Source organism: Uranotaenia lowii, unplaced genomic scaffold (genome assembly GCF_029784155.1).
Source record: "Uranotaenia lowii strain MFRU-FL unplaced genomic scaffold, ASM2978415v1 HiC_scaffold_746, whole genome shotgun sequence".
NCBI classification, from domain to species: Eukaryota; Metazoa; Arthropoda; class Insecta; order Diptera; family Culicidae; genus Uranotaenia; species Uranotaenia lowii.
This window is the reverse complement of record NW_026598696.1, coordinates 13,654-25,000: the sequence shown is the minus strand read 5'-3', so window position 1 is coordinate 25,000 and position 11,347 is coordinate 13,654. Positions and strand designations below refer to the sequence as shown.

Here is an 11,347-nt window from a genome sequence, read left to right as displayed (position 1 = left end):
CTTCTTTGAGCTGCTCAGCGAAGACGGTCGGTCGACGCGCTGCATCGAATCGGTACTGGAGCTGTCGAAGCGCCGAAACTTCCGGGTGCTGGTGCGTGAAACGGTTCGCTGCAACCACAACAGCAAATCGCTGCACGCCGGCGAAATTCTCACCACGATCTCAGACAACGGCAAGTATCTGCAGTGCAAGACGTCCAAGGACGAAGTCGTCAATTTGCCATTAGAAGCCAAAGCCAAGTTCTCCCCGATCGCCAAGGAGGACAGTATCAGCGGTGTACATACAGTCAACAATCTGCTGCAGAAACGCATGCCGGTGACCGTGAGGTAGGTTTTCTGCTTATGGTTTTCATTGATCATCTATTTTTAACACAAGTTTTTCTTCGACCTTACAGATTAGTTCACGGTACGGCACCCAAGGGTCTCAAGCAGCCGTTTGTGCCCGAGTTGCGCCTCTTGGGATGCGTCGAAGTGGATCGAATATTTGCTCTACCTCTACAGAAGGACATGGACCTGATTGCGGTGCCACTGAACGCCAAGATCAAGATTCAGCGTGTCAAGAACATGGACCAGCTGAATCACTTCATCGAGTACAGTCGCTTCCTGGACAAGGCCCAGCGATTGCTGGTTGACGCCCGCGATCGGTTGCAGATCATCGACCTCAAATTGGGCGAGAAGGAGAAGAAAGATTCGTCGAAGCATCCGGAGAAGAAGCTGAATTCGACCCTTTCCAGCCTTACGGCCAACGGGTATGTGCTGAAGAAAAGCAGTAGCTGTGATTCCAATCGATATTCGCCTCCGCCATCGGCAGCTCAGCCAGGTGGCGGTAGTGGATCAAGTCAAAATGAATCGATTGCGGACGAGTACGACGAGATCGATCAGATCTATGACTACGTTCGAGGGTTGGCTCCACTGCCGAAGAACTTGAGCAAGTTTGAAGCGATCGTAGAACCCCCTTCGCCTCCGATTACGCATCAACATAACCTTAAAACAGTGGAAAACATGAAACCCGCGAATAACAGTAACAATAATAACAACAATAACAACAGCTACTACAGTAACCACTACGACACCGGTAACTACTCGAATCTGATCAACCGGAGTAGCAGTATCATGAATGGCAACAGTTTGGAATCGACGAAGCAAAGTTCGGCCGCCGCAGCCGCTGCGAATGCCATCAACAACAACCACATTCACGTCGGACATGGCGGTGGCGGTAGTAAGGACATTGACCACACCAAGCCAATTCCTCCGCCGATCGAAACAATCCCGGGTAAAAAGTTGCCCGAAAAACGACAACGACCCACATTGCCCAAACTGTACTTCAAGAACAGCCTGGGGATGGTGCATCAGAAAAGTCCAACCATGGCGACCGTCGGAAGTCCCATAGGCGGTGGCACCAATGGACCAGTTCCAGCTCTTAATATAGTGGGTACACCCAAAGAGATCATCGTCGAGCCGCAGAGTCCGCTGTTTCACATAAGGCAAGTTCCACACGCTAAAATATAAACTCCAACTAGACATAATTTTAAAGCAAGAAATTTCACTTTCCAACCTTGTCCAATTTCCTCTTGCAGATACAAAAGTCTCAGCTCGCTGCAGTTGGCGCAGGATTCGCACCCGGCAACGCCCATATCGCCCTCGCCGAAGGGCGGCACTCAGGAGAAGAACCACGCGCTCTCGAAGTCGGCCAGCATGGGTCAGCCGGGAGGAATGGTCGTGGTGGGTCGCGAGGGGACGCTGGATTCTTCCCGCAGTGGCGGGCGCACCTCGGGAGACTCCAAGCTACCGGAGAAGAAAACCCGGCGGCTCAGCCGACCCCGAAGCCTGTCCAATCTGGTTTGGGACCTGCGGCCCCACAAATCGGACAAGAGCAAAAAGAAGCTCTACCTGCATCAGTTCGACCGACAGCAGGGAACTTTGTATCTGTAAATTTTCAGGGAAAATTAATCGGTAACATTTTAAACTGTAGACAGTTAGAGACTTCCTGAAATAACGCTATTCTCCGTTTCAGATACATTCTAGAAAGATTTCGCCGCAGTAATTTAGTCACACAAGAAAGGAATCATTCCATTTTGAAGAGAACCGAGAACGGAGCCCAGTGAGCTGATGACAAATTGTTAACCGCATCTCCGTACGTAAGGGGCGCAAATCTATTGTTACAATTTAATCTTCGTTTGGAACTTTTCGGCAAACTTTAAAGTTTAACTAACCACTCGATGTCCCAGTTATTAGTCGTACTTTTAAAAAAGAGAAAAACAATATCTACTAACTTAGTCAAACCTAGAGCGATGTGTTCGATGTTCAACTGTAAGCTGTTCAACTGCACGAGATTAAGTTGTTCTCTTATGTGAGAAAAGTCATACTCTTAACAAAAGCTATAACATCACAAGTCAATCTGCTAGGAACGAAACATTAATTATAATAACCTCTCTTCAATGATTGATTGCGAAGAAAAAAAGAAAATAGAAGAAAAGTCACACAGCAGGCCAGAAATGTTCACTTTCATTAGAAAAAAAACATTCTTTAACTTATCTTCTCATCATTGAATGCTGAAATATTTCAAACTCAGATCAAAGCAGGCATTAATTAAAGAAAGAAAAAAAATCAAAATCACTTTTGAAATGCGGGAGTTTAAACCCGCCTACTTGGACGCGGTATAAATTGCACCCCACTTGATTCTTAAACAAATCTAAAATAAAATCAAAACACTTATTTTAATTTAACATTTTTATAGATTTACTGTCGCCATTCGTCGATAAGGCTGTGGTATTATTACAGTTTAATGTGTAATATTTAACGGAAGTGCGAAACACGTGGAAGAAAGTAATAGGTTATAGGAAGAATTCCTCATTGAATTGTTTATGTATGTAGATTTAAAAAAACGACCCAAACGATCGAATCGACTTCGCCCAGATGATAACGCAAACATTTTATCTCATTTTACTCCTCATTTTGAATCGAACATACGAAAGGTTCAAGTTCTTTTGCTATTCAATGAGTGATTTGTTTTTCATCTCAAAAATTAAAAAAAAACCCATCCACTTTTCCTCACTTCGAACACAACATGACTAAATAAATACTTCATTTGCTCAAATTTATTTAGTTTATCGTTGCTTGATGCACAATTCCTAGCCTTCCTCATCTCTTCCCCTGTTAAGAATTTCGATTTGAATGAAAACAAAACCGTAAGGGAAAACAAATCTAACTTGTAAAGCAGCTGCGATTTTAACCTTTCAAGCCCTAACCAGAAATAATGATTTTTTTTACTAAGCAAGCTACAGTTACGCGATATTTAAGTCAGGCGAAACACTCTTTTAAACTTGGTAACATAACAATCATCCTTGAATCACAAGAAAAACATATGGGAGTTTGAATTGTGGTTGAGAAACGCTGTATAGAAGATACACCAATTACATAACAAGAATACTAGACAGACAAGACAGTTGTTTTAGAACAAAACTTAACAGAAGTTCGAACAAAAAAAAGGCGACCCATTCAAGGAGCTCTTAACAAAATTATTCTTCAACATTCAACTGAGAAAAAAATCTAGACATAGAGAACTGAGATGACAGTTGTAAAAATAAAGATGAAAAATAATAACTGAATCCGGGTTTCTAGTGGGTGGATAGAAATCTTCGAAATTCCCTTCAGGTGTATCGAAATCGATAGCCTAGCTTAGCCCAATTGACTACTCACATCCACCTTAAATCATTGAATTTGAAATGAAAGATGTCTCAATGAAGAATTTACAAATATTCTAGGATACTCTGCTGGTTTCTGCTTTTTTATTCCTGATTTCTGTTTTCTAGATTCTAATTTCTGATTTATTTTCTGTTTCATTTCTGATTCCTGACTCCCGATTTAAGATTCTAGTTAAAACTAATTTCTAATTTCTGATTTCTGGTTACTGGTTATTGATCTATAATTTCTGCACAAAAAAAAAATTCGTATATTTATTTCTGAAGTCTTTGACTATTGTCGTACAGACTGATTATTCAAAGTTAGCTATAAAGTAAGCTGACCTCATGGATTGCACATTTAAACTTAAATTTAGTGACGTGATAGTCAAACAAGAGTAGTTTCTGAGATATCGCAGTTTGCATGGTAAAAGTCCAAAAAGTTCGATTTTCGTAGAATTACTGTATCTCTGGTCACACAATCCTTAGAAAGCTCAAATTTCGAGATATAAGAGTGTGATAGTTGATCTATCTTACGCAAAAAATTTGATCAAAAAATATCATCAGAGTAAAAAGTTATGGAAGTTCAAAGTCAAAGTGACAGTGCACGTGCTTCCAATTTCTATACAATTATGAAAGGTACTGTATATGTATTCTTTGTCAAATCATATCATTCAAAGATGAACGCATACTGTTTTAAATCTAACAAGTTTGTAAAGTACCTTATATTTCAACATTTATCATACAACTATTGAGAAGAGTTTTAGCATATTCAGATGAGAATGCATCCTGGAAGCATTTCACTTGTAAAATCATTGTTCGAGATACATTATTTTCCTAACTTGATCGCAGAGGAATGAGTTTTTCTCATCGATTTCACCTTCTTCGTTGACTCTGAAATATATAAAAAAGAATGAAGTTAACTTTCATTCATTAAATGAAAAACAAAAAGAAAACATGCTTACATTGCCTCAATTTGGGTAAGCTTTTGGTAGTAATAGTCCCGTTCCATTTCCATCGTCTGAATTCGTACGACTAAATCGTCTTTTTCAGTCATAAGACTATTAAGCTGTTCTTGTTGTTCATCTTGCAGAAAAAATAGTCTATCAAGTTATGATACAGCCAAACAAACACCAAAATACTCACCGACGATTTTCATCTTTCCCAGCTGCTTCGACGGAGAGTTGTGTTCTTTTCTAATTGGTTTCGCTGCCGTCACTGCTTTTTTGACAGCTCCCACCGGGGCAGAAGCCGCCGAGTTTCCTTTGAGGCTTGGTTTCAACACATTCGGAGCGCCGTAACCCATCGGAACATGATCCCGGGCGGCCTGCGGATCGTACTCCTTGCCATCGTAGTTTGCGTCGAAGAACTTTTTGAACCACTGCAGAAACTCGAAGTTATCCTGAAACCGACCCTTCACCAGTCTATCAATGGGGACCGCTTTGTCCACCTGCATCGACACCAGAGTGCTCTGAAATAGTTTCAGGTTCAGCAAAAACTCGTGCTCAAGGTTGGTGTAGTATTTTATGCGCTTCAACTTGATGCATCCCGGAAACAGGATGTCCAACATCTGACAATAGGCGGCCCCTAGAACAATCAAATGTTTTAAACCTCTCGAATCTCGAAATTCAGATTAAAATTCATACCTGTGCAGAGTTCCTCGACCTTTTTGAACTCCGACAGCAGGGTCCGATTGACCCAGGCCAGCATCTCCTTCCGGGACAGATTTTCGGTCGTGACACTCGTTGAGTAAACATTAACGGCCATCGTGAGATCAACTTTATTATCACTGCACTGGTAAACAACACAAATATGTAGGGCCTACTTTGGTGTATTCAAAATCTTTGGAAATAACGTTAAAAATTGTTCAAAGTACAGAATGATATCAACAGAAAGCGCGGTAATAATCCAATCTACTTTTATTTGCTGCCAACTGCCATCTATTGTTTTCGTACTCATTGGTAGAATTATGGAAGTTATTTTATGGGAACAAAACATGATATAAAATTTGGATGTTTTTTTTTATTCAATCACACTGGGGAAGAAATTCGTAAATTTTAGGCTTGAAGTTTTACTTTGCAGTTGTATGATGATTTTTTTATTATTTCACATGAAACTAAATTTTGATTATGTTATAGTTTCGGATGGAAGATCCCCAATTGCCAGTTTGGAGCACTTCATCTGGAGCATCCACGTAAACTAAAAGCTTATAATATATGTAGCTTTATTCTCTAATTCAAACAATTCTCTGCGAAAAATTAGCCACGCATATCATCGTGAAATCCAAAACGCATTTTTTCACACACCACAAACAAACACAAACACAATAAAGCGAAAAAAAGTAAACAAATATCATAGAATGTTTTGTTCAAGTTTGAAAAGAATGAATAAAACAAATGATAACAAATAACGATCATGACAAAAATTGCTTATGTGACTATGATCAATAAGAAAAAAAAACCACAAAAAAGATAAAACAACAAATTAAAAATATTAAAATACTAAAAGAAATGATCGAACAGGCCAAACAATTCAATGATCGTAAAACGCATATCAATGAAAATATTCAAAACGTGGGGCAAATAACAAAAATATAGAACAAATTGGAAAAGTTTATGAATTTTCCTCAATATCAAATCACGCTGGTATTTTTCTATGTTTTGTAATCTGTTAATTTTTCGAAATATTAAAAAAAAATACAATGTACACTGTATATTGTACAGTCTATTAAATCATTTTTATCATTTCTATCATTTTTTAAATTTCTGTGATTTTTGTTATCTTAGTCTGTTATATAGTTTTTTGTCATTTTTTAAATGTCATTGTTTTTGTCATTTTTATAATTTTTTATTTTTGTCATTTATATCGTTTTGACACTTTTCTCCCTTTTGTCTATTTTACAAAGCACGATATAAAATTTGGCTGGATTTATTTTATTCAATCACACTGGGGAAGAAATTCGTTAAAATAAGGCTTGAACTTTGTAGTTGAAACAAAGATCAAAATATGCTGATACAATTCTCTGCGAAAAATTTATCATGCTAAAAATCGAGAAATCCGTAATGCACACAACACTGTCCACAAGTAAACACAAGTACAAAGAGGTGAAAAAAACAAGCAAATAATATTTTGTTCAAGATTGAAAAATATTTTTGAAAAAATTAATAACAACTAATAAACACAACAAAAATTGCTTATGTGACTATGACCATCAAGAAGAAAATCACAAAAAAGATAAAACAGCAAATCCAAAAAATAAAATTACGAAGAAAGAAATTGATCGAACATGCCAAAAAATTCTATGATCGCAAAATTCATATCAATGAAAATATTCAAAATGTGGAACGAAAAACGAAAAAAAGGAACATAACGAAAAAGTGTAAAAGATTTCTTCGATATCAAATCATGTAGGTATTTTTCTATTTGTAATCTGTGTATTTTTCTATATTTTTGAATTTTTTACATTTTTTGTCGTTTTTATCATAATTGTCATTTCTATATTTTTTTTTTATTTCTTAGACTTTTGTTATCTTTGTCCGTTCTATTATTTTTTATTTTTGTCAGTTTTGTCGTTTCTGTAATCTTCACATTTTTTTAATTTTTTTTCAATTTTGGCAATATTTTTTTTCATATATGTCATTTTTGTCTATTTAACCACCATTTTCGACGTATTTATTTCAAATTTTACAATAAGGAATGAAGTCAAATAGGAATGAATTAAAATCGTAAACAAAAACATTTATCGAAAAAACTTTCACAACCGAAATTAAAACACGTGGATCCATTTCATTTTTCATCATCCAAGTATGTCGTCGATTTTCTGAAACGAAAACTTCTTTGAACTTGTCAAGCTTTTCCACCAAGACCACACTGGGATAAAAACGAACACATTTTCCTCAGTAGTTGTACAGAGCTTTGAGCTTTTTTATAAAACTGTTTGAAAGTTGCGCTACATCCGTTTTCATCAGTATTTTTGTCGCATAGCCTACTAACACCAAATCAAGCACTGAATGTGAATCAAAACAAACCTATGTCAAAACAGCGCTTGTTGGGCACACTAGCTGGCTGGCTAAATGTTGCTACTTCTACGCGTCAACGCCACTACGCATCAAGCTCCAAAAGGCCGCAGCATGGCTGGAGCAAACAAACGCTCTCCCCCCGTTAGATGCTCCACGGAGAAAATGTTGATACGCTCCCCACAAACAAATGCTCCAGTTCTCTCTTCCGCAGCATCTCCCTCTCACTAACACTCCTCAGTAGATTGTACCTGTCTTCTTTCTGGGTACGGAACTACTAAAATGTCTAGTAAAGAGTTAGTCTAGTGAGAAACTCGGCACGGTACGGTAATACTTCGGCTAAGCGGATTGTCCTCAAGTGTCAGTGGGTTGGGGTTTGTTGAAAATTGGTGAATTGTCGGTTGCCAATTGGCCAAGTGAAGTTTTAGTGCGGTGTGTGGAGATACTAAACTCTCTAATCAAGGCCAGCTGCGGTGTGTCTTCTTCGCAAAAAAACATCTGATATCCACTGCAGACATCGTCAAACGGTTTGCAGGTTCGTCTGGTTTCTATAGAAACATTGTTTTTCGTTTTTTGCTTTTCTACAACCCTACTGTTTGGTTTCAATCCCTGACATTGCTAATTGAATCATTCCCTCTGCGGGTTGGTAAGTAGATAGTGCTCTAACAGTTTTGGACATCTTTTTCTCCTTCATTGCCACCGACGACGACGACGACGTCGACGTCGAGTGCAGAAATAAAACAACTCATGTTAAATTTAGACGCAGGAATGCGCTCCCACAGACTGCATTTTTGTACAACCGTACCACCAATTGCACCAATGGATGCACGTGTACCGACTACTGATCTCCATTGTTGGTTGCATCTCGCCCAAGATCAGATGTTTTTTTCTTTCGTTTTCATTTGTGGGTGTGATGCGCTGGGTAATGGATTTTCCATCAGCGAATTTTGGGAGAAAATTGATTTTCCCTCAATTGCTTCCGCCTTTCGCTCTTCACTTCCAGACCAAGACCAGACCAGCTTTCATCGGCACTTGGAAAGCTTTTTCCGGTATCATCGTCTGCCTATCGTTGCTTCGTTGCTTTGCCGGATGGATTAACGATTTTTCCGTAAACAGCGTCGCTAGAGCGCCAGGCCTGCTCTTTCTCCTGCTGATGGCGATGGCATATTTTCATTTTTCATTCCCGGCTTTTTCATTTCTAAGTGGCCCATGTTTCGCTGTGGCTGTATTTGGATTTGGATCAACAAAGTTGGCTGTGGTCTTGTTTTTTTTTTACCTTTTTTTTTGCTACGGACCAAACTACCAATAGACGACAGACGTCTGGAGCGCGTGTATGCCATTTTTGGGGATTTTAAGAGACACTGTTCCATAAGCTTTAACGACCAGCTAGCAAGCCCAGCGGACACAATCAGCATCCACAATCGTAAAGCTCTGTCCGCAGTCACGAATGCGAGCTTGTCAATTGAATATCTAAATAAGATAATTTCGGAAGTCGCATTGCGATTTTTTTTAAAAGTCCAAGCAGCTGAACGTCGTGTATTTTAATTGAATAAAACTATAAGCTACGGATAACAATTATTTAAAAAAAAGGCACAAATAACAATTAACTGGCAAAATTGATAAAAGTGCCAAAATTTGTCAGAAACAACAAAATATTATAAAAATAACAAAATTTCAAAAAAAAAAATTAATTTTTAAAATCACATAATTCTCGAGATAAAAGACAGTGTCAAAAAAGACGTTAAAAGTGAAAAATAGACATCAAAAAGCAAAAATAACCTAAAAATTTTTATACTAAAAAAAACAAAAAATCGATTGATACCTACAGTTAAAAATAACACTCACTACGGGAAACGAGGTTTTATCATGATTTTGTAAAGAAGTATTGGTTTAGTAGTCCAAGTTCAAAATGACTTTTAAAAGCATTGTTATGATGATGCCAGCGGCTTCGGCGTAGTGGTTAGAGTTCAAGTCACCTACGCCAAAGTTCATGAGATCGAATCCCGGTCATGGCATACATAGTACACTTTCTGTGGTCTGGTGGTTTTAGCATTTGTGAGATGCTAGCCATCATTACTTCGAAAGATGTGCGCTTAGAAAGAGACGAACCAGCCCAAGGCTGAAAGTCTCTATAATAAGAAAAAAAAAATGATGATGATTAATTATCAATGTAATTGAGCAAACCGTCAAATATTCGACAGGATTAATTCTAAACATGTTTAAAAAGCTATTTTACCATTATTTAATGGAAATGGATTTTTAAAAGGGTGTATATCAACAATTCAATAAAATCAAAAATGCTTTTTTGAAAACCCTGCTTTTAAAAGCTTTTAATTTAAATAAAAAGTTCAAATGAATTCTTGTCTTATTGAAAGGTCTAAACAAGTCAAGTATAAATACTGAACTCAGAAACTCGAGTATTTTTTAATTTTCGAAATTAAATTCCCAATGCGGACGAAGTGTTCGGTTTTTAGGACCTCGACCATCCGAAACAGCTTTTTGTCATGGGCGATCAGTAATTTGTAAGGTTTGAGGTTGTAATGCATGACTTCCGCGCTGCGGCAAATCGACGGTAGATTGCAGGAAAACCTCCAGAACTACACCTTCGCTAAAATATTGCACCCAACCGTGCTGCGTCGATCGCTGCATAACTTTAATTTCCTATTAGCCAAAATTCAAACGCACAATTTTAAAAAATAGTCATGTTGAACTTTTTGCAGACCTAGATAATGTCGATGACTGTGTTGAGATCAAATATAGCATCTGCGATATTGAAGTACCGACAAAGTAAATTTCAACTAAATTAACCTCAATCAAATAGCCAAATCAACCTAGCACCAGTTTTATCTGGCCATCTCGGCTGCTGAGATATTTTTTATTGTTAAGGCAGCTTTGGCTGATGGCTTGATTGAACGGGGTGGATAATCTTTTTTAATTGTTTTTTTTTTTCAATTTAATTCTAAAATTCTAGAAACCCATCCACTTATACAGTATGTATTTTATAAAATAGAATTTTGAACAACTCTGCTGAAAAATAATAATTTTGTGCGATTCTGGAAATGAATTTGTAGCATTTTTGTGGAGCATAAAACAATTTTTTTTTTTGAATATTAAGAAACCTTACCTTACCTTAAGATTACCTTTATCTCGAATCAATCAAACTCATATTGACTTGTATAAGTCGAATTTCTTCACCTATCATAGTTTAACAACTTCATAAACAAGACATTTTGAAAATTAACAATTTCAGGAATACATGTTGTTTTAAACCAACCATCCCAAAATTGCAATTAGGTATCTCGGAAACGCAAGTTGTGTAAGAAATGTAGGGACTGGATCGTGGGGTACTAGATAAGTCTGTAGGTATAGTTTTGGTCCAGATTTTGTTTTAGTTTGAGGTAAATTTTGGATATTTAAAAAAATAAGGACATTTTCCAAGAGAAAGCTAGCCTAGGGAAAAGGCTAGAAACCCTATCAAATGGTTAAGTTTGAAGGAAAAAATAAAAAAAAGGCTAAATTTCATTTGTTTTTTTAGTTGAAATTTTAGTAGTAATGTTAATAAAAATTGGCTTCTTAATTCATGAAGCATCATTGTCCACCTTTTGATTTTAATTGTTGTTCGGCCGTAACACATTAAGGACCGCTATGTTATTT

The 11,347-nt window shown here is 37.4% G+C and overlaps 2 protein-coding genes across 2 annotated transcripts; one reads left to right on the top strand and one right to left on the bottom strand.

Annotated features, from left to right (window-relative positions):
• Positions 1-4: 4 nt before the first annotated feature.
• On the top strand, positions 5-3,581 carry LOC129760735 (homeobox protein 5; the record flags this gene model as incomplete). The annotated part of the gene is made up of 4 exons (XM_055758393.1): positions 5-324; positions 393-1,481; positions 1,575-1,950; positions 2,012-3,581. Coding segments are annotated over 3 exons (1,764 nt in total), but the record flags the coding sequence as incomplete, so codon positions are not given.
• An 824-nt stretch (positions 3,582-4,405) lies between these two features.
• On the bottom strand, positions 4,406-7,756 carry LOC129760736 (microtubule-associated protein RP/EB family member 1-like). Its single transcript, XM_055758394.1, has 5 exons — positions 7,706-7,756; positions 5,324-5,471; positions 4,824-5,264; positions 4,643-4,763; positions 4,406-4,571 (listed from the first exon to the last, which is right to left on the bottom strand). The coding sequence occupies exons 2-5, from the start codon at positions 5,442-5,444 to the stop codon at positions 4,490-4,492; spliced, it is 765 nt and encodes a 254-aa protein (XP_055614369.1). The 5' UTR covers positions 5,445-5,471; positions 7,706-7,756; the 3' UTR covers positions 4,406-4,489.
• Between the last annotated feature and the right edge of the window lie 3,591 nt (positions 7,757-11,347).